This window comes from Tupaia chinensis, unplaced genomic scaffold (assembly GCF_000334495.1).
Source record: "Tupaia chinensis unplaced genomic scaffold, TupChi_1.0 Scaffold000070_1, whole genome shotgun sequence".
Classification (NCBI taxonomy): Eukaryota; Metazoa; Chordata; class Mammalia; order Scandentia; family Tupaiidae; genus Tupaia; species Tupaia belangeri.
Genome location: NW_006159530.1, coordinates 2,364,175 through 2,383,577, shown reverse-complemented (window position 1 = coordinate 2,383,577; position 19,403 = coordinate 2,364,175). Strand labels below are relative to the sequence as shown.

Below are 19,403 nucleotides of genomic sequence, written 5' to 3'. Positions count from 1 at the left end.
GGGGGTTAAAACAAGAATTAAAGAGCACCAAGGCAAGATCGAGCGCGTTTGGTTGACATGTAAATATTTTCTCAAAAACACTTAAAACCATACTGACTCTGTTGTTATAGAGTCACAAACAAAAGGAATGTCATGGAAAGGAGTGGGACATGGCCTAACGACGACACTCACAACTACCTTGGGCTGGGAGTTTGCAATGGTGTTGAGATAGCAAGTACTGATGTTCCCTTTAGAACTTCTAGAAGATCCCATGGTTCCCCTGTGAGATCACTATGGCACCGAGGGAGCGTGTGAAAAGCACACAGCCTGTGCACGGATCACTGACATAACAATCTGCACATCGGACGACTCGAACGTCTTCGTAAAGATGGGTCAGACACTGGAAAGTGGTTAAGGGTGTTCTAGGTACCTCAAGTGAGAAATCATGAGGATGCAAATTACAACACGAGCAAAGATGGAAGAGGGAGACTTCTCTATATTAATCCACAATTCTTGCTAAAAGGAATAGGAGGGGTAGTGGCTTAAGAAGGTGAGTTCCTTTTCCAACATGGACAAAAGTATGGATACTATTCACTACAATATGCTCTTAAATATTTGAATAATCATGGAATCTAGTTGGTTTCTCTTGCAATTTTGTATTTTATTTCATGCATAAAAACATTACTCTGAAAGGGTCCACTAAGCGTCTAGATGCCAAAAAGTTAAAAACATCTACTGCCCATCGGACATACAGGCCCGAAATTCAGAAGTGTGACAAATGTAAAATTGTACATGAATGTAACAAAAGTTGTATAGATGTTTAACTCAGGACTGAAGCCGTGAGGGTAGATAGAAGTGCTTAAGAGAAAATGCAGAGGTTGAAATGAGGGCAGGGGCAGAAGCCTAGAAAACACAAACCCCTGAGAGGTGAAGAGAACGAGGCCAAGGGGGGGTTAAAACAAGAATTAAAGAGCACCAAGGCAAGATCGAGCGCGTTTGGTTGACATGTAAATATTTTCTCAAAAACACTTAAAACCATACTGACTCTGTTGTTATAGAGTCACAAACAAAATTATACAACATTATAAGAAATATTTTGAATATTGTCTTTAAAATTCGTTATTATGAAATTTTGAAAGTTATTAACTGTCAAGAACTATGGGGTATGAGCAAAAATTTTGTGATATGTTTGTGGAAAAATGTAAAAAGTAAGTAAATACATGGAAAAAAGGGAAAAACCACGAACATCGAGATAGTTGTGCTATTGAGACAAAGGGATATAAGTATTAGACAGGAAGAGGTTAGGAAGAAAAACGCACCCGTGGAATTCTTAAGTAGGAAAGTAGGAGTCGACAGCTCAGGGGTCAGTGCAGATAAAGGAACTCCCATGACAGGCATGCGGTGAAGTAGATTCACAAGTCTAGATTAGTTTTCTAGAAATTAGCTCATGACAAATGAAGGGCAGTAACTCAAAGTAAAGATAGGTGTAAGGGGGCTGAAAGTTTCAAAATGTAGGATGAGCTCTGGTCCTGCTTACCCCAGCCTCATCCCCTTTCTATGGGTCACAATTACTACTAATATTTAAAGGGAAGCTAGGAAGGGACAAGGCGACAGCTCAACTATATACCACGTCTACTCCCTGGACACCTCATTTTTGCCGCTTCTCTCCCTGGAAGCCGGGTCTCGACCTACATTACACTCACACTGTTCAGTACCTGCGCCGTCATGGTGCCACAGGTAAGGAGCCTGCTACTCTGCAGTGCTGGAAGCCATGTGGCCACCACAGGTTTAGATCCCAGTTCACCCGAAACACGCTAGGCACCAGTGTCCAAGATCATGCCTCGCTGGAGTGCTGTGGAGAAGGGGATCAAGCATGATGAGACCCTGTCAGAGTCCCGCCCCCTCTCAGATGTGCTGGCCTGGTATCGTGAGTAAAATGAATTGCTCTAGTCACGTTTCATGTTTTCATTCATTCTTTTCATAAAATTGCCAGGGGCATTAATGAAGAAACGGACTTCTATGCTCAAACTTTTAAATAATTACATCAGAAAACATGGTACAGTAGAAACATGCCCGACTTTGGTATCATACAGAATGCAGTTCAGTTAACTTCAGCTATAAAATAATAATGAAAATATTTACCTCGAGGAAACACCAATGGCAGAAGAGTCAGGGCCCGAGAAAGTCACAGCTCTGTATGCCAACGAGCAGCACAACGGCAGCCGTGACAGGAACCAAAGCACCCCAGACATTTCAAAGGTAGCGACTTTGTTTTAATGCAATCACTACTTACAAAAACGGGCAAAAGGGAGACATGAATACCTGCACACGTTACCACAATTATAAGTTAATAAAAGCCTACATTAAATGCGTCTTTTATAAAATAACCACTTATCCGAGTACCTAAAAGCTGAATGAGCCTGCAGTATTTGGTACTTCGATACTTCCATTAGCTTCAGCTTCACTAGTCCCTTTCCAAACAAAAAGTCAAAAGGTGGCCAGCTGTTTACAAAAAGGCGTGTCCCTCTGTGCCTCAGGTGGCCGTTCTGAACATCCTCCTCTTCAGCTCAGCTGTTTTCTCCTCTATGTCAGCACCACAGTCCTCTGTCACCTTCTCAATGCCTTCATGGTACTTCTCCAAAGCTGTTTTCAAGTTTAAAAATATTTCCTAAATGGAAAATAAAGCAGAATAAAAGTGACTATTCCATGCAATGACCTAAACTAAAAATGAGTTATAGGAATTCCTATAAGTTTCACTCATATTTTTTTTTTTTGGAGAGGTTTTTGCTATACAGCGCATGTGCTCACCAGAAAGACAGAGACAGAGAGACAGAAAGCGAGAAATCACTCCCCAGGGAGGATGGCCATGCCGTAATCCCTTCTCTTCCATTCGCCTCGCAGGACCTTGGGCACACATGCACACGCGCCCAGTGTGATGTTTAAGACATCGAGTCCGGGACTCGAACTGCGGTTGACTACATGGGAGTCCAGTGACCCAGCCATTATGCTAACTACTGGTCCCAGTTTCACTCATATTTATTAATATTTTAAAGTCTTAACTCGTAAGTGCACACACACACAGGTACCTGCTCTTATTAAAATTTCATTGCAAGCTATATAAACACTTTTAAAAAAAGTCTGCTACTTAGAAAGAACAACAGAAGCACGTGACAATATCTAGAATCCCAAGAGACTAAGAAAAGTCATATTTATAATTACGAAGAAAAGCTTGAGGGCTTTCCATGTTAAAACATTAAAAAAAAGAAACAAACAAACAAACAAAAACAAGATTACTGTACATGACAACAACCTCTGCATTTGACCCGGTTATCATTTAGAAGACATATAAACAGACTGAATAAATACCATATAGGTCTGAAAAGTACATTAACACCTTCCAGAGTTTTTGTTTGCTTGTTTTTTTTTTGTTGTTGTTTTTTTAAATAAACTAAATAGATAAGTAGAAAGTAAAAAAATAAGTCCCTCCCAGGGAGATGGCCATGGTGCAATCCCTTCTCCTCCCTTCTCCTCTTGGGATTTTGGGCACACAGGTACACATGCCCAGCATGATTTTCAAGATGCTAGGTCCAGGACTCAAATCTCAGTCAACCACCTAAGAGTCTAGCACCTTAACCACTATACCACCTGCTGGCCCCTCCATGACATTTTTCTTAAACCTACAATTTTGGCTACTACTTACCTTCATTTAACTTCTAGCAGATACTGTCTGATTTGAATAAATTACATAGAGAATAATTTAATAGAGTATGAATTCATAGTGCTCCAAAAAGGGCACTATTTCTAGAAACTCTGCCACCTAAGCAACTTTGAGAACTATTTCTTCAGATTAAGTGAATATAAATATACGCTTAAGATTAAACATTCTCTAAAAAACCAAAACCATAGTTATTAAATCCTAATACAAAAGTAAAAGAGTGTGTTTCGATTTCTAGGCTCTAAGCAGATATCAAATTACTACAACTATGATAGAGTATGAACCATTAGGAAAATAAATAAAAAACGTTGAAAGCTTTATTTCTTAAATCTTGTATTAAAAAATAAGGTGAATTCGTTTTTAGCTTGTGTGAATGCCATTTAAAAAAATCAGCGTATTCAGCAGCTATAGATCAATTTAATCTCCTAGTTCTATGGGCATATATGTTTATTCATACTAAAAAGAAAGCTGAATACATTTGGTAGAAAAATATTACTTGTAAGAAACTATCAAAACTAAGTATGGCTAAATAAAGGTAAAGAGACGATCTATAAATATCCAAACCAACCATTTCGACACACCCAAAGGTACACTTTCCTCCTGAGAGCGAGTAACACTCTCCAGGAAGAGCCCAGCCCTGCAGACAGAGCGGCCACAGCTGAGCGAAACAGTAAGGCCCACTTCCGGCGGCTCGTCCACAGAGCACATGCGCACCTGCAGTCCCCAGCCAGTCCTCATGAGATGTTTACGGTGACAGACCACAGCCCTCACACACGCCACATACTGATATTTTAGAGTTTCCAATTAAATCCTGTATCCAAGCAGAACCTTATAATAAGCGCTCACAGTAATTCACACGTCGGTCTTATGATGTGATGGCCTCACTGAGGTTAAATATTTTTAAACTCAAAATCTAGTTCCATGCTGTCCAATGTGGTAACCTATAGCCACAAGTGCCTATTTCAATAGGATTTAAATTAAATCTAATTAAAAATTCACTTCCTCAGTTACACTAGGCACACATCAGAGGCTCAAAAGACACACACAGGCCTGCCCTGCGGCAGAGCCGGTTGGGCAGTGCACCAAGGCAGGCAGATCCCATCCAGGCCTGGCAGCTTTGCACTGGTGTGTGCATGCCTGAGGTCTTGACGGGAAGAAAAACTGGAGGGAAAAAACTACAGCAAAACCAGGCCCCACTAGGGGCTTTTCTCCTTGTCTCATATGCATGCATACTATGGCAAAAAAAGGAAAAAAGAGAAAAAAATCCACATGTGCTTAGTGGCCACAGCACAGGGAAACATTCTCATTATTCTGAAATGTTCTACTGAACAATGTTCATCTAAATAATTATCTCACTTTTCAAATCAGAGAAATTGAATATTATACAATATCCATGGAGATGTAGAAGCTAGCATGGCCATCCACACCACCACAAGTATGTATTAATTTATCGAAGAAATATATTATTGGATTTTTCCTTAGGCAACACTGTAAATAGTACAACCAGAGACACAAGGAACAGCAGGCCGTACTGAACACTGAGCACCTCAAACAGAGCTGGTGCGGATGTGGAGCTAAGTTCCTAAATGCATTTCAATGCAACAGAGTTTCATGTGACTAGCCACATGGTGCCAGCAGCTGCCTAGCGCATGGCAAAAATCGATATTATTTCAAATAGACCAAAAATACTATAGTATTTGAGAAGGCGAGAAACCAAGGATAACTGAAAGGGGTCAGGCGAAGGAGTCAGAGAACGTCAGGATGTAATTTCCATCAAACCTTAAGGAATTAAAGGATTAGCTTAGATGCACAATCTTGACGGTCTTAGAGGGGGGATTGTGCCTTCCATGCTTTCAGTTCACTTCCTGAATCAAGTGTAATGCTGGACACCCAGACGACGCGTAGGCCGCTGGGTGAGAAACGGACTGACTGAAGGAAGAAACGGCAGGGAAACTGCTCCAACAAGGAAGTACAGTCTTAAGGACGTTATGTTAGCAGGAATAGGTGTCTGGACTACTTAATATCAAGTGCAGGTTTGATGCAGGACAAGCTAAGATCAAGGAGGAAATTCTGCAAAGCCATGCTATGAACCATGAGTATTACAAAATTGGGTGATGGATATATGAATGGAAGGGATAATCAGGAACAGTGTGACTGCATAAAAAAATCATGAAATTGACCTAGACTATCTGTGTGTCCAGATTATCTAAAGCACGTCCAAACTGCAATTCTTCGTGACAGAAAATGACACCAGTGAGAAATATATAACAATTTATGAAGTAACTGAGTGAAACAGGGAGGACAGAGAAGATGAGAACGGATGCAAGAAAATATGAAATGTAATTTTATTTATTTATTTACTTATTAGCTGTTTGTGGCCAAAACAAGAAACCTAAGATTTTTTAAAGCTTTCCAACTAGAGGGAATACTTGGAACTAGAACAGGTAAGTTATTTATGGGATTTCTTGCTTTCTGTCACACATGAGCCCTTCAGCAAAAATCTCTCACAAAAAAAAAAAAAAAAAAGAAAAGAAAAGAATGGCTGGGAAACTGGGGTGAATTAACCTGAATAAGAGAGGGCTGAAGGACCCCCAGATGATACAGTGGTTAAGTTGTTGGACTCCCACTTAGTCGACTGCAGCTGAGTCCCAGACCCAGCGACTTAAAACTCACACCGGGCACGTGTGCATGTGTGCCCAAGATCTCAAGAAGAGAACAAAGGAAAAGGGACAGAGGCATGGCCATTCCGCCACAGGGTGATTTCTCACTTTCTCTCTCTCTGTCTCTCCAGCGAGCACGTGCATGTGCCCTATAGCAAAAACCTCTCAAAAAAAAAAAAAAAAAAAAAAAGAGATGGCTGAAAGTTCCCATGATTATTATCTTCAAATGTCCAAAGGGTTAATAAGTAGAAGGAGATAGATTTGTTGGAGAGAAGCTCTGGGTACATTAGAGTACAGAAATGAGTTTTTTAAACTCAAAACAAGAAGTAACATTTTAACAACTAAAGCCGCCCTAGTAGAACATGGTCATAAGCTCTGTAGCATGAAAATGACCACGCTGAACCCTCAGTGGCTTTCAAAAGCCATGCTAGAAATCACAGGTTCCCAGGGCCCACCACTGGAGATTCTACTTCAATATACTTGGAGGGAAGGTTGTTCAATTGAAAATTCCTAATTGAATTCTAATACACAGCCAGTTTTGAGAAACAGCATGCTAGATGATCTCTCTCTCTTTATAGAGATTTCTGTGATGGGGAGGGTGTGTGCTCGCTGGAGAGACAGAGAGACAGGATGTGAGAAATCACCCCCCACGGGGATGGCCATCCTGCAATCCCTCCTTCATTCTCCTCTCAGGATCTCGGACATACACAGGCATGAGTTTTAAACTGCTGAGTCCAGGACCTGAACCACAGTCAATGACAATGGAGTCCGGCAACATAACCATCATGCCATCTGCTGTCTCGGTGATTTCTCCTTTACAAGTATTTCCGGAACGCATACTGCATATAAAGCCCCACTCTAGCCGCGGCTGGACATGACACATTAAGGCTGACAACACAAGACGGCGACTGTTGAGAAACACACAACGTTACTGTGAGACATACACGCACCGATGGCAGTGTGAAAGGACAGCCTGGTCTTCTATGACTGATAAACAGAGGTACCTCAAAACGAGTCACCAATTTCTTAATGACTGGTTCTTCAATTAACTGCCTACACCGTGTGATGACACGTACCTGTTGAGTTGATTTGGCTAAGAGGCAGAATCAAACCTCTCCTAAACTCTTTCTAAGCCCTATCCTAGAGATAAACAGACACCGAGTCTTAGCATCTAATTAAGGAACAGAAAAAGAAAAGCAGCCGGAGCACAGAAAGAAAATGAGGAAGAGGAAAAAGCAGTACAGTCACTGTCAGATCACGGAAGGGGAAATCAACCACCATTTTGTCTTTGACTTTAATTCCCTCCTTCCCTTCCTCCATTCCTATCTTTTTTCTTTTCTTTTAAAGTAGCTTGGAGAAGAGCTGAGAACAGCTAGGGGCTTGTCTACGGAGGCTCTTTCTGTATTAAGGATCTTTGCAAACTGGGAGTGGATAATGGGCGGATAGGCAGGGACAGCACTTTTTAAAATGTTTCTTAGGTATCTGGTTACGAGGTGTCACCATAGGCAAGATAAAAAAGAACGAGAAAGAAAAAAAGAGGCCAAGGGATTTTACATACTACAGCTATTTTAAGTGACTTGGGCAGGGCAGTTTGGGAAATTGTTCCAGTTGAACAGTCTTGAAGATGTAAATCAAATGTCAAAAGTTAAGGAGAAGATAGAGCCTAATAGAGGTATGAGGAAGAGACCACTTGTCAGAGACACGGGCAGCTAAAGATAGAAACTGGTCAATACTCTACACCGAAGTTTGAAACAAAGTTTCAAGAGACATTTTGAATGATAAAACTGTAGAAAAGAAGACACCTGTTTCCATTAAACGTAAGCCCATATATGAGGTGATAAAATAAATATACTTGAGCTGGATCGGAAACTCAGCTGTTAAGGAACTGGGGTCCCACACGGTCAACTGAGGTTTGAAATCCAGCCCCTGTGGCTTGAAAAATCTGCTGGGTACACATGCATGTGTGCCCCAAATCCTGACGGGATGAAGACATGGAGACAGGGCTGTGGAGGGACTCACACCACCGGGGGTGCTTTCTCCCTCCCTCAGTGACTGCCCACACCCTCCGGCTACAGAAATAATAAATAAAATATACTCAAGTCAAGCAAAAATAAGCGCGGTAAGTAATTTCAGATACAGATATTGAAAGTCTGCTAACACACAGGGTCTAAGCTAAGCTCTTTTGTTTTATTTAACAACTCAAATAGAGATCTTTTTAGAAGGAAAAAAATGCAGAAAAGTTTTAAAGGACATTACTTAAAATCACTACCCAAGTTCATTTACCTAAGAAACCAGAAACTTTGTGAAGCAACTACTTTTTACTGCAGAGAAGGATACTCTGCGAAGTGCTGTCAGGGGGAAAGGGCACGGAGAAGGCACTTGCAGGCTACACAGGGTAACAGGAAGGGTCTACGAATGGAAAGAAACGCAAAGGGCCCGGGGGATCAATTTCTGCTCCACAGAATTAAGAACATCTTCCAGTGAGACTGACAGAATTTACATTTTAAACTCATGAGACTATCTGAAATTAATTTCTTATAAAAACATACTCACATGGGACTTCAATTTCTCCCTTTCAGTGGCATCTTTCAGTTGCTGAATTCCGTACTTAATTTTCTGGATTTCTTGTTTAATTGTGGTTACTCGCTCAAAAACAGCACCTCTTTTTTCTTGAACTTTATTGCAATCCCTAAGGGAAAAGAGACACAATATAGAATTCCTCTCAAGCACTCGAAAGGACAAACTTTTAATTCTGACTTTGATTCTAAAGCCATCATATGTAAGTACTGAATTGCTGGAAAGGTCGTGACGTGTTTTCTATGCGAAAATGCATCATGACTTTTCCGATGACCCAGTGTTTGACAAACCCAACGTTCTTCTCAAAATATAAAAGCAAACAGATGAAAAGCCCCAAGCATGGTGCTATAATCATGTCATAAGAGATAAGTAAGTTCCTTCACCTAAAAGATATTCCTTATAATGAAGGTTTTCAGACATTTCCCCAATTGTACACACAATCTTGCTGGTGGGACTGTGGACACTTTCCTCAAAGGCAGTTGGCAACAAGTACAAAATTCAGCGCTTGGCCCCTTTTCTTCATCTGCAGGAGACACTGTAAGGAAAGCACTCAGAGGACCCCTGCTGAGCCTCGTAAGGGCTGGAGGAGTGTCATCACAGTCATCTGGGGCATGTATTCTAAAAACACCTCAGAAATGATAGGAGAGACACCTACCACCAAGATACCCAAGCACGCTGGCTTAATGTGATGGCTAGCAAAGTATTCTTTCACGTGTAAACGTAAAAAAATAAGACTTCTCAAAACATTAAGGTTGTAATAAACTCTACAGACCAGCTGGACTGAGACAGACTTACTGATTCATTCTAATACGAATCTAGACCACTGTCTCTGAGGTGCACTCAAAAAGCAGACATCCTTTTGAAGAATTACACAAAGAAATTAGAATTGCAGTATTTAGAAAAGAAAAAAAAAACAACTAGTAACTAATACCTCTCTAAATCTGGACACAATATGAATTTCATAATTCCTCTGTTTTAAACACCTAAAGGTGGAATACTTTTTTGAAAATATAGTAGTTTTGGAATCCTGGGGGGCAGAAATTATATTGCTTTTTCCTAATTACTTTCTTCTTTTGCTTGTTTTCAGTTTCTACTAGAGGGTATGTGCAGTCGCCAGAGAGAGACGCAGGAAGATAAAGAAGGGAAGTGAGACGACGCCCCTCCTTGGGGATTGGTCATGACAATCCCTTCTCCTCCATCTCGTCTTCCTTTGGGATTCTGGCACACACGTGCCTGGCATGTTTCTCAGGCCACCAGGTCTGGGACTGGAACTGCACGGTGGCCAGGTGGCGTCCAGCTGTCTCCACTGCCCCACATACACACTGGCTTGCCCTCTAATTACTTTCTAATACATTAAAATGGAAAGGAACTTCATACTCAATTACTGTGCGTTTGTATTGCTTCACATCTTCATGCTTCTTATTTATTTTGAATTGTGCTGTGGCAAGTTTTTCCTTCTTCACAATCATCAGTCTCTTGAATGAATTTTCCTCAGTCTTCAATTTCTTCAGTTCTGACTCATCAAAGGGAGACATGAATAGCTACACAAGTTACCACAATTTTAAGTGAACAAAAGCCTACATTAAATGCGTCTTTTATAAAATAACCACTTATCCGAGTACCTAAAAGCTGAATGAGCCTGCAGTATTTGGTACTTCCGATACTTCCATTAGCTTCAGTTTCACTAGTCCCTTTCCAAACAGAAAGTTAAAAGATGGCCAGCTGTTTACAAAAAGACGTGTCCCTCTGTGCCTCCGGTGGCCGTTCTGAACATCCTCCTCTTCAGCTCAGCTGTTTTCTCGTCTATGTCAGCACCACAATCCTCTGGCACCTTTTCAATGCCTTCATGGTACTTCTCCAAAGCTGTTTTCAAGTTTAAAAATATTTCATGGGACTTCAATTTCTCCCTTTCAGTGGATCTTTTAGTTGCCGAATTCCAAACTTCATTTTCTGGATTTCTTGTTTAATTGTGGTTACCTGCTCAAAAACAGCACCTCTTTTTTCTCGAACTTTATTGCAATCCTCAATTACTGTGCGTTTGTATTGCTTCACATCTTCATGCTTCTTATTTATTTTGAATTGTGCTGTGGCAAGTTTTTCCTTCTTCACAATCATCAGTCTCTTGAATGAATTTTCCTCAGTCTTCAATTTCTTCAGTTCTGACTCATCACTCTCGATTTGGTCCTCCAAGTTCAGGCTCTGTATGTTACAATATTTAAAGTCAAGACAACTAACTAGGATTTATAAACAAAAGGAAAGAGTATTCTCTACAGTGAGCTATAATAAAATACAATTTTAAAATGAAGTAAAGCTGTTTAAAGCCTGAACACTAGGCAGAAAATGAAAGACTGAACCAAGGGGACAGCGGGCAGGCACTAGGGTCCTGAGAAAGAACACCCAACCCCTGGTCGGGCGCTCTCATCACACTATCCTATCAGCAAGGGCGGGATAGACGGGCATAGTAAGACTGGCTGAGAGTCTGGCATTGAGGAGCTTAGGGTCTGAACTAATGCAGTAGATGTGAAGAAAAAGGAGACCTCGAAACAATGAACAGCAGTAGATCTTGATTTGGGGGAAGGCGGTGACTCCTGATGGCAGATACAGGGACCATGTGGCTGGGAAAGTATACCTTGGGCACTCTCCCTTCTCAACTTCTCTCCAAGAAAGAGATTGCTTTGCTTATCCACTGTCGTGTTAGTGATCCTGGGGACAGTGGATTAAGAGGGAAAAGCTAAGAAGTGACAGATATTTTCAAGCTTCCAGCCTGAGAAACTTCAATGACAACATTAGCTCCCATTCTTCAAGCAGCGATTATGTCATAAACTTTAAATCTCTCTCCAGGTGGAGGGATGGGCCCTAATTGGGCCTGTAAGATTATCGACTGAAGATCATTTCCAACTGTTAGGACAAGTTTAAAATGCCATTACTGTTTTCCAAAATATCCACAGCAATGTGCTATTCTTATTTCTTTCATCTGAAAGTTAAGGAGGTCTCGCTACTGCTTTGCTTAACAAGTCTCCTGTTCCCTAGCACGAACTGCCACATCTATGGTGGTACTACAGAATGATCCTGCTTTTCTTCAGGAAAGCAGAAACAAAAAAAGGAAAGCGAAATTCAAGGAACTACAGTAACCTGTTATGCAATAAGAGAGAAGAAAATCCCATGCAATACAAACCTCCTTTAAGACACTGGTTAATTTTTCCCTGTTATCTGCAAGGTCCTGTATTTTCTTTTGCTATAACTGCACCTCCAGCTGGCAAGAAGGCAGGGAGTCAACTGAATCTCTATAGATTTCATACTTCTCCATCACTTCTTGCTTTAAAAGAAAGAAGAAGGAAAAAAAAAAGACCAGTTTGATAGTTTCCTTTGTAAGACTGCAGTAATGTCAATTTGTTTGCTCTTAAATAATTTCTGCACTTAATATTGAAAGCTTAAGAGCAGAGAACAATTAAGTTTCTAGGTCAGTAACAAAGCACTATTATTGACGTGTCTAAGCACATATAATTATGCTTCTTAATTGCCAAATATCCTCGAACAAAGGAAAACTGCCATAATTTTACTAAATTACTCATTGAAGTACCTTCCAAAGGTTATTCATGATGATAAAAAAGGGTTCATTCTGCCAATACTTCTAATTATGCCTGGGCAATCGTATTACTCATTCATAATCTTTCTATTCATTTGTACAATAACTACCACCACAGCTCATTCTTTTAAAAAGATTCATTCCCCTTCTAAAATTACAATATGAACATATATTTACCATAACGACTGCAAAAATACAAAGACTTCTTCCATTCTCCCACCAGCCTGCCCCTCGTCCGACCTTATTAATTACTCGCATTTCATCCTCAGTGAAGTGCTTGATCACATTGTTCACTGTTCTACTGTGTTTTTCTTACTAAGTTGTACATGTTCTCCACATTTTTGATGTAATGGATATAATCCCTTTATCTATCATATGCATTATGAATATGTTCTCATAGGACTGCTTTTCTGTATTCCTTTCGAGTTTCCAATCTTAAGTTTAAAAAAAGTCTCTCCCAGACTAAGATTATATAATGCTCTTCTAAAATTTCCAAAATTACTAAGTTTAAATTTTCAATGCACATAGAATTAATTTTTGTAAGTGGTATAAGGTATAGGCCCAGCTTCCTTTTCTTGTAGATGAATAGAAAATTGAGCCAGAACTCTGTTTTCTTTGAGAAATTTTTGCTATAGGATGCATCTGCTTGCTAGAGAGACTTTCCCCCCTCCTTTGAGTACTATCTTTTAAATAATTTAATTTTTTCAAGCATTTTACATTCACAGCAAAATGGACCAGAGAGTACAGAGATCTCTCCTATGCCCTGACCCTACACAGGCATATCTAGACATTTTCACAGCACATACTATAATTTATAACTATGTAGTTATTTGTAGAATTGTTTAATACCTCTCTCCCTTGTAATAAAGTAGCTAAATCTCACAAAGAACATTTCTGCTTGTTTTGCTTATTTATTTATTTTTGGCACTTGCTGGAGAGAGCCAATGAGAAATCAGTTCCTGAGGTGATGGCCATGCTGCAATCCCTTTTTCTCCTGGGATTTTGGGCACACACACACACACACATACACACATGCCCGGTGTAATTTTTTTCTCAGGCTGCCAAGTCCAGGATTCGAACAGTGGGAGTTCAGTGCTCTAACTACCATGCCCCCTGCTGGGCCTGAGCATTTCTGTTTTGATCACCCAAAGTAAAGCTCAAAACTTTACAGTGCAATTAAACAAATATCTTGAAATTTTTCTTTTGTATTAAACCCACTTTAGAAAAAAACTACAAATTAGAGACATAATCAGCTAATTCTTTTAAAATTTAAAGGAAAGAGAAGTATAAGTGACCCAGAAATCAGAAAATTAACACATAAGATTGGACAAGAGTTTACTAAAAATAAAAACCTTGGAAAAAAAAAAAAGCCTTAAAATAGAGAAGAAACTAACCCTGGAATTTTTAAGCTTCTGGACTGTATCTTTCATTTTTTCTTTGTAATTCTTCAGCTTCTCTGGAGAATCCACAATTTTTGTTTTCAAATTCTCTTGAACTTCTTTCAAAGAAACCACCAACAATTTTAGTTCATTCTGTTGAAAAAACATTTTTCTACATTAGATATGATATTACCATCGGGGAATCACCATTCAGAGAGTGGAAAATCGTAAAGAAATCAGGTCTGTGCTCAATGCAGTGCGGGCAGAATTAAACCCTGACCACATCTCTCACCCACATAGGTGCTCACGCCTATCTGTAGGCAAAGGTCGAGCTCCTTGGCATGATGGTCAAAACCTCGTCACAAAGCTCTCACCCTCCTTCCCAGCTCCATGTCCCAGGGGTTTCCTCCTGAACCTCCTGAATCTGAGGAGTCGGCTTTTGTACGTTCACACAAGTCTCGTGATCGCTCTCTGATTTCTACGGTCCTCCTTGATCATCGTCATCCCATTTCTGTCTGCCTACTCAACTTCTATGGATCCCGAAAGTCCTACTCCCGTTTTCTTTACATTCCTTCCATAAACGGTACAATTATTATAAATGCAACTTTATACGATTACATACTTAATGTTTTACTGACTGTGCAACTTCAGAGTTGCAAAGTTGAAAAGTTATCTTTGTTCTCCTGGTCCCCAAACAAAGTAATAACACTGGGAAGATGTGCAATATACAAATCAGCACAAATTCTCTTCTCCCAAATTTTTAAAGTCAATGTAACCATTTGGGGAACAGAAGTGAAGTTGTCTAGAAATTTTCTTAAAACCCTGACAAGTCTGAAATTAAGTTAAAAATCATTTCATGATGAACCTCCTTCTACTTCTATTTGTTATATATGATACATACACATATGGGCAGATTACACATAGACATACATATCTACATATACATATACTGATTTCTGTCCTTGGTTCATGGTCGATAACTGGTTGGCCTTCTGCTTGGTTCCTAAGCAGCTTCAGAACAGCTTCAAAAAGACAAAGGTGTAGCCTTCTCCTGGCCTCCTTTCACCTGCCCCAAAGGCAGTCAGAGAAACTCCCATCTTCCTCCACCCTTAAGATTCTCATTCCAGAAGGGCCCTGCTCCACTCTTGGGAGGAATGAATGACACACAGGCCAACAATCTGAACAGATGGCCTTTTCTGGGCTCCCCAGCCAGTCCGTTATCATTTTGTGCTTATGCAATGTTGTCTCCACACAGAACCAAAAGGACAGGGGTTTGCAGAGCTTCTGGAGAGCTGAACACATAGAGGCTTGCAGGAAGGTGAACAGGAAGCTCTCCATGTGCTGGGAGGGTGCATGCCCAACTCCACTGAGACAGAGCTGCTGCACTCGGGATCCTTCCAGATCTCGCCGTGTGTATGTCCACATATGGCTGCTTTTCAGGATTCTTTAAAATAGGCTTTATAACAAACAGGTAATCGTGTTTCCCTGACTTCTGTGAGCCCCTCTAGCAAAGTAAGATTCGACAGACGGGGTTGTGGGAAAGCCAACTTGGAGCCAGTGGGCCAGAAGTTCAAGGTTCAGACTGGTGAGTGGCGTCTGCAGTAGGGGTGCTCGTGAGACTGAGCCCTGGACCTGGGAGGTATCTCCACAGATAAACAGAGCCAGGACAGAATGAGTGGATGTCCAACTGCTGTCCACTTAGAATTCCAGACATTTGGGGATCACAGCTGCGAGAGAAGAGTGGAAAAGCATTTTCCACTGCCAGTATGCCTCTTTACTTACGTATGCAACACCAAGGAGAAAGGACAGGAAGGGTCCCTCATCTTATAAACCATACTTCCTAAACACATAAACCTTCTAATAAGAAAAAATTATAAATGTGAAAGATAAATTAATAAAGAGCTAATATCCATCATTAGTGGAGTTTCTGATAAGTAGAACAGCAAGGTACACAAGCAGTTTACAAAATAAGAAACAACAATAAATCACTAAGCTCGCCAAAATCGCCAGAAGTCAAATTAAAATGACTCTTTACTTGTGTGTAGGAGGCAAAGATTGGGTCAGCAGGTGGTGTGGTGGTTAGAGTCAACTCTGTGGTTTGAGTCCTAGATCTGGAGGCTTGAAAAACGTGCCAGGCAAGTGTGCACGCATGTCCAAAATCCAAAGAGGAGAATGGAGGAGACAGGATTGTGACTTGAACAATCCTCTTGGGAGAGGATTTCCCACTTTCCCTCTCTTTGTCTCTGTTTCTCTCTGGTGAGTGCACGTACCCTACTGCAAATTTTTTTTTTAAAAAAAGAGACAAACATTAAAAACATTCAATTTTGGCAAAGCTGTGAAAAAGGGACACTCTCATATTTGTTATCATTTGTTTTTGTTTTTTTTTGCCATAGGTCATGCACAATCACCAGAGACAGAGAGAGGGAAAGTAAATAATCAGCCCCCTGGGGGATGGCCACTCTACAATGCCCTCTCCGTCCTCCTCGCAGGATTCTGGGCATGCCTGCATACGCACCTGGTGTGATGTTCAAGCCACTGGCAAGCCGCTGAGTCCGGAACTCGCATTGTGGTCAGCCATGTGGGAGTCTGGCACCTCGACCACCACACCACCTGCTGGCTGCGGACACTCTTATATTCTATTAGTAGGAATATAAATTGGTATCTTTGTAGGATCAGTTTGGCAAAGGGGTAGATTTTAAATGTGTATTTCCTTTGATCCAAAAATAGTAAACTTAAAATTTTACTCTAAGGGACCAGCAGTTAGCGTAATGGCTATGTCGCTGGACTCCCACGTAGTCAACCGCGGTTCGCGTCCCGGACCCGGTGGTTTAAAACTCACGCCGGGCACGTGTGTGTGCATGCCCAAGATCCCGAGAGGAGAATGTAGGAGAAGGGATTGCGGCGTGGCCATCCCCGCTGGGGGGTGATTTCTCGCTTTTTGTCTCTCTGTCTCTCTCTGTCTGTCTGGCAAGCGCACACGCCCTAAAGTAAAAACCTCTCCAAAAAAAAAGAAAAAAAATTTATTCTAAGATAAAAAGCACCCTGGTGCTAGGCAGTCATGACTGTTTGTTAAGGCATCAGGATCCCACATGGCTGAATGCACCGTTCGAGTCCCAGATGCAGCAGCGTGGAAAACGTGCCAGGCACGTGTGCATGCCCCAAATCCTGAGGAGAACGTGAAAGGGATTGCTGCATGGCCGTTCCCCATTTCTCACTTGCTTCCTCCCTCTCTAGAAAGACAAAAACACACATATTTTTATAAAGGCCTGGTATATAAATGTGGTACGTATTTATGTTTAATAGCAAAAAATGTTAGAAGCAATATGAAAGTCTGAGCGATAAGACCAGAAGGACGTGCACTGCAGTCCTTACATAAAAAGCGCACGCACACGCTTCATGAATGTGGTGGGGATGTATCTGAAACTCCTAACTACTTGCATTGCATTGTTAAGTGGAGGGGAGAAGCAGGTCTGGGAATGCTGAATGTAGTATCATTAACGTTGAATCACACGTAATTATGTGTATTTACACAGAATGTAATCTATGATATACATTAGATTAAGTAGTAAGCTTTCTGTTGATTTTTACTCTCCTCATACATTTCTGTGTTTTGACATATTTTGAAACAATAATAATCTATTATATTTAAGTTGAAAAAAATATGATAGTTTCATTTTGAGAGGAAAAAAGATAAGGGAGAAACATGTGACTATAATACACACAGCTGAAATAGTCCTCCACACAATATATTCAAATTTCGAATGTTAGTTAAAAGACACTCACCAAACACTTGGTTTTCTCTGAAATATCTGACTTCTTTTGGGAATTTCCCTCTTGCAGCACTATCTGATGAAAAAAGCAAACAAATATTTTATAATTCAAACCAGATTTAAATTTAGCTACGCTCCTGGTCAGGAGAAATCAAATAGACCAGATGCTCTCAAACTTTCCCTATTCATGTGGTCCACAGGTCCCCCCAAAAGATCTAAGACTTCCTTTACCAAAGTTTTTAAGTCCAAATAATTGCGTAAGTATTTATGTTCTAACAACGTAACAGCCCTTTAAAAAATAATGTGGACAAACTGGAAAAAAAAATTTAAAAACTACTTGCTAATTGTGTGTGCATCTATGGGCCACTACCTAAATTCATATACCTTGGAACCAGACACAGACATGCTCATTTCCTGTTCCACAATGATTTTCACATTAGTCGCTATTTATCACAGCAAATACAAAAATCCCAGCTTCACGAAAATAGGAAAGGCAAGTCTGGGGTGACTGAAATTGATGCCATGAACTACCTTGAGCTGGCAGTTCAGGAAGTGTATGACAGACGCTGAGTACTGCAGTGTCTCCTATAAAACTTAAAATATCCAGAGGCACCTTTGAGGGTCTGCCGCAGTATCCACGGTGCCATCATGCACAGTTTGGAAACAGAAGGATTATACACAAGAATCTTTAAAAATTCTACACAATAAGGCAAACACATAACTTTGGCAAACACAGACCAACTCCCACATTCCACACGGCAGAGAGCAGCCCATGTCTGCCATAAGGGGTACAAACAGGCGCAGCCACGGTTCGACTTCTCTAGTCATTAAAAACAAGTGCTCTTACCCCACAATACGCCCCTCTGCATTTACAAAAAAAGTTTTTTAATTTTAAAGTATCTCACAATACCGTTTTTTGACGAAACTCCTGATTCAGTGATTGCTGCAGCTCCTGAATATCATCTGAAAGTTGCTTAAACTCTTCTTGCTCTTCCACTGGAACAGAGCTAAGCACAGCAACAGAGATCACAATAACATTTAATGAGGTCTTCACGCTGCAGGGCCGATGAGATCCCTGCCCTCAATTTAGAGGAAGACACCGTCTGCTTTCCTGTCCCGAATTCCATCCTGTCACGTGACAGGCCTGTAAACTAGAGGAGTTTCTCTTCATGGAGAGAATAAAAAGCGGATGAGCACCTTCAGCGTTGTGCCATGAAATGCACGGCTTCACCCTACACCTGCCTTCCCAACGTCCGTCCGGACAGCATGGCTGCTCTCGCCTGAAGTCCGTGTCCCCGCGTCTGCTCCGGCTCTTGCTCCTCTGCCACTCCTCCCTGTCCCCCACTAGTCCCTCCTAACAGTACCTGGACAGGTTCAAGTCTGCCTTGCGAATGTTCTCAGCTCCAGTTTCAGCCTGAGATATTATATATTAGCCACCTGTTTTTTTTTTTTTTAATTTATTCATTTTCTACATTAATTCACTATACACCATCACAACACACAAATGAATTTTCCATCCAAAATACACTGTGCATTGGCTCAATCAAGCACATCAACATACATGTTCTCAGCAAATAATTTTCCAAGTCTTATGTCCTACATACCTTGCCCTTTGTCTTGCCATCCTTGACTCCCCATCCCCCACCCTCTGCTATGTCCCATCCTCCTCCCCCATTGTCCCTGGCATCCATGGTTGCCCTCCATGCCTTCCCCCCCATTCAATTGTTCTGCCAATGA

General features: G+C 40.9%; 1 protein-coding gene across 1 annotated transcript in view; it reads right to left on the bottom strand.

Moving 5' to 3' along the window:
• Positions 1 to 1,148: 1,148 nt before the first annotated feature.
• NUF2 (NUF2 component of NDC80 kinetochore complex) overlaps positions 1,149 to 19,403 on the bottom strand; it is a 32,597-nt gene continuing 14,342 nt past the window's right edge. Inside the window, 7 exon segments of the mRNA XM_006172235.3 lie at positions 1,149 to 2,647; positions 8,908 to 9,014; positions 10,926 to 11,130; positions 12,107 to 12,247; positions 13,912 to 14,049; positions 17,680 to 17,742; positions 18,577 to 18,673. Of these exon segments, the coding sequence (XP_006172297.1) occupies positions 2,513 to 2,647; positions 8,908 to 9,014; positions 10,926 to 11,130; positions 12,107 to 12,247; positions 13,912 to 14,049; positions 17,680 to 17,742; positions 18,577 to 18,673 (886 nt within the window). The 3' untranslated portion in view covers positions 1,149 to 2,512.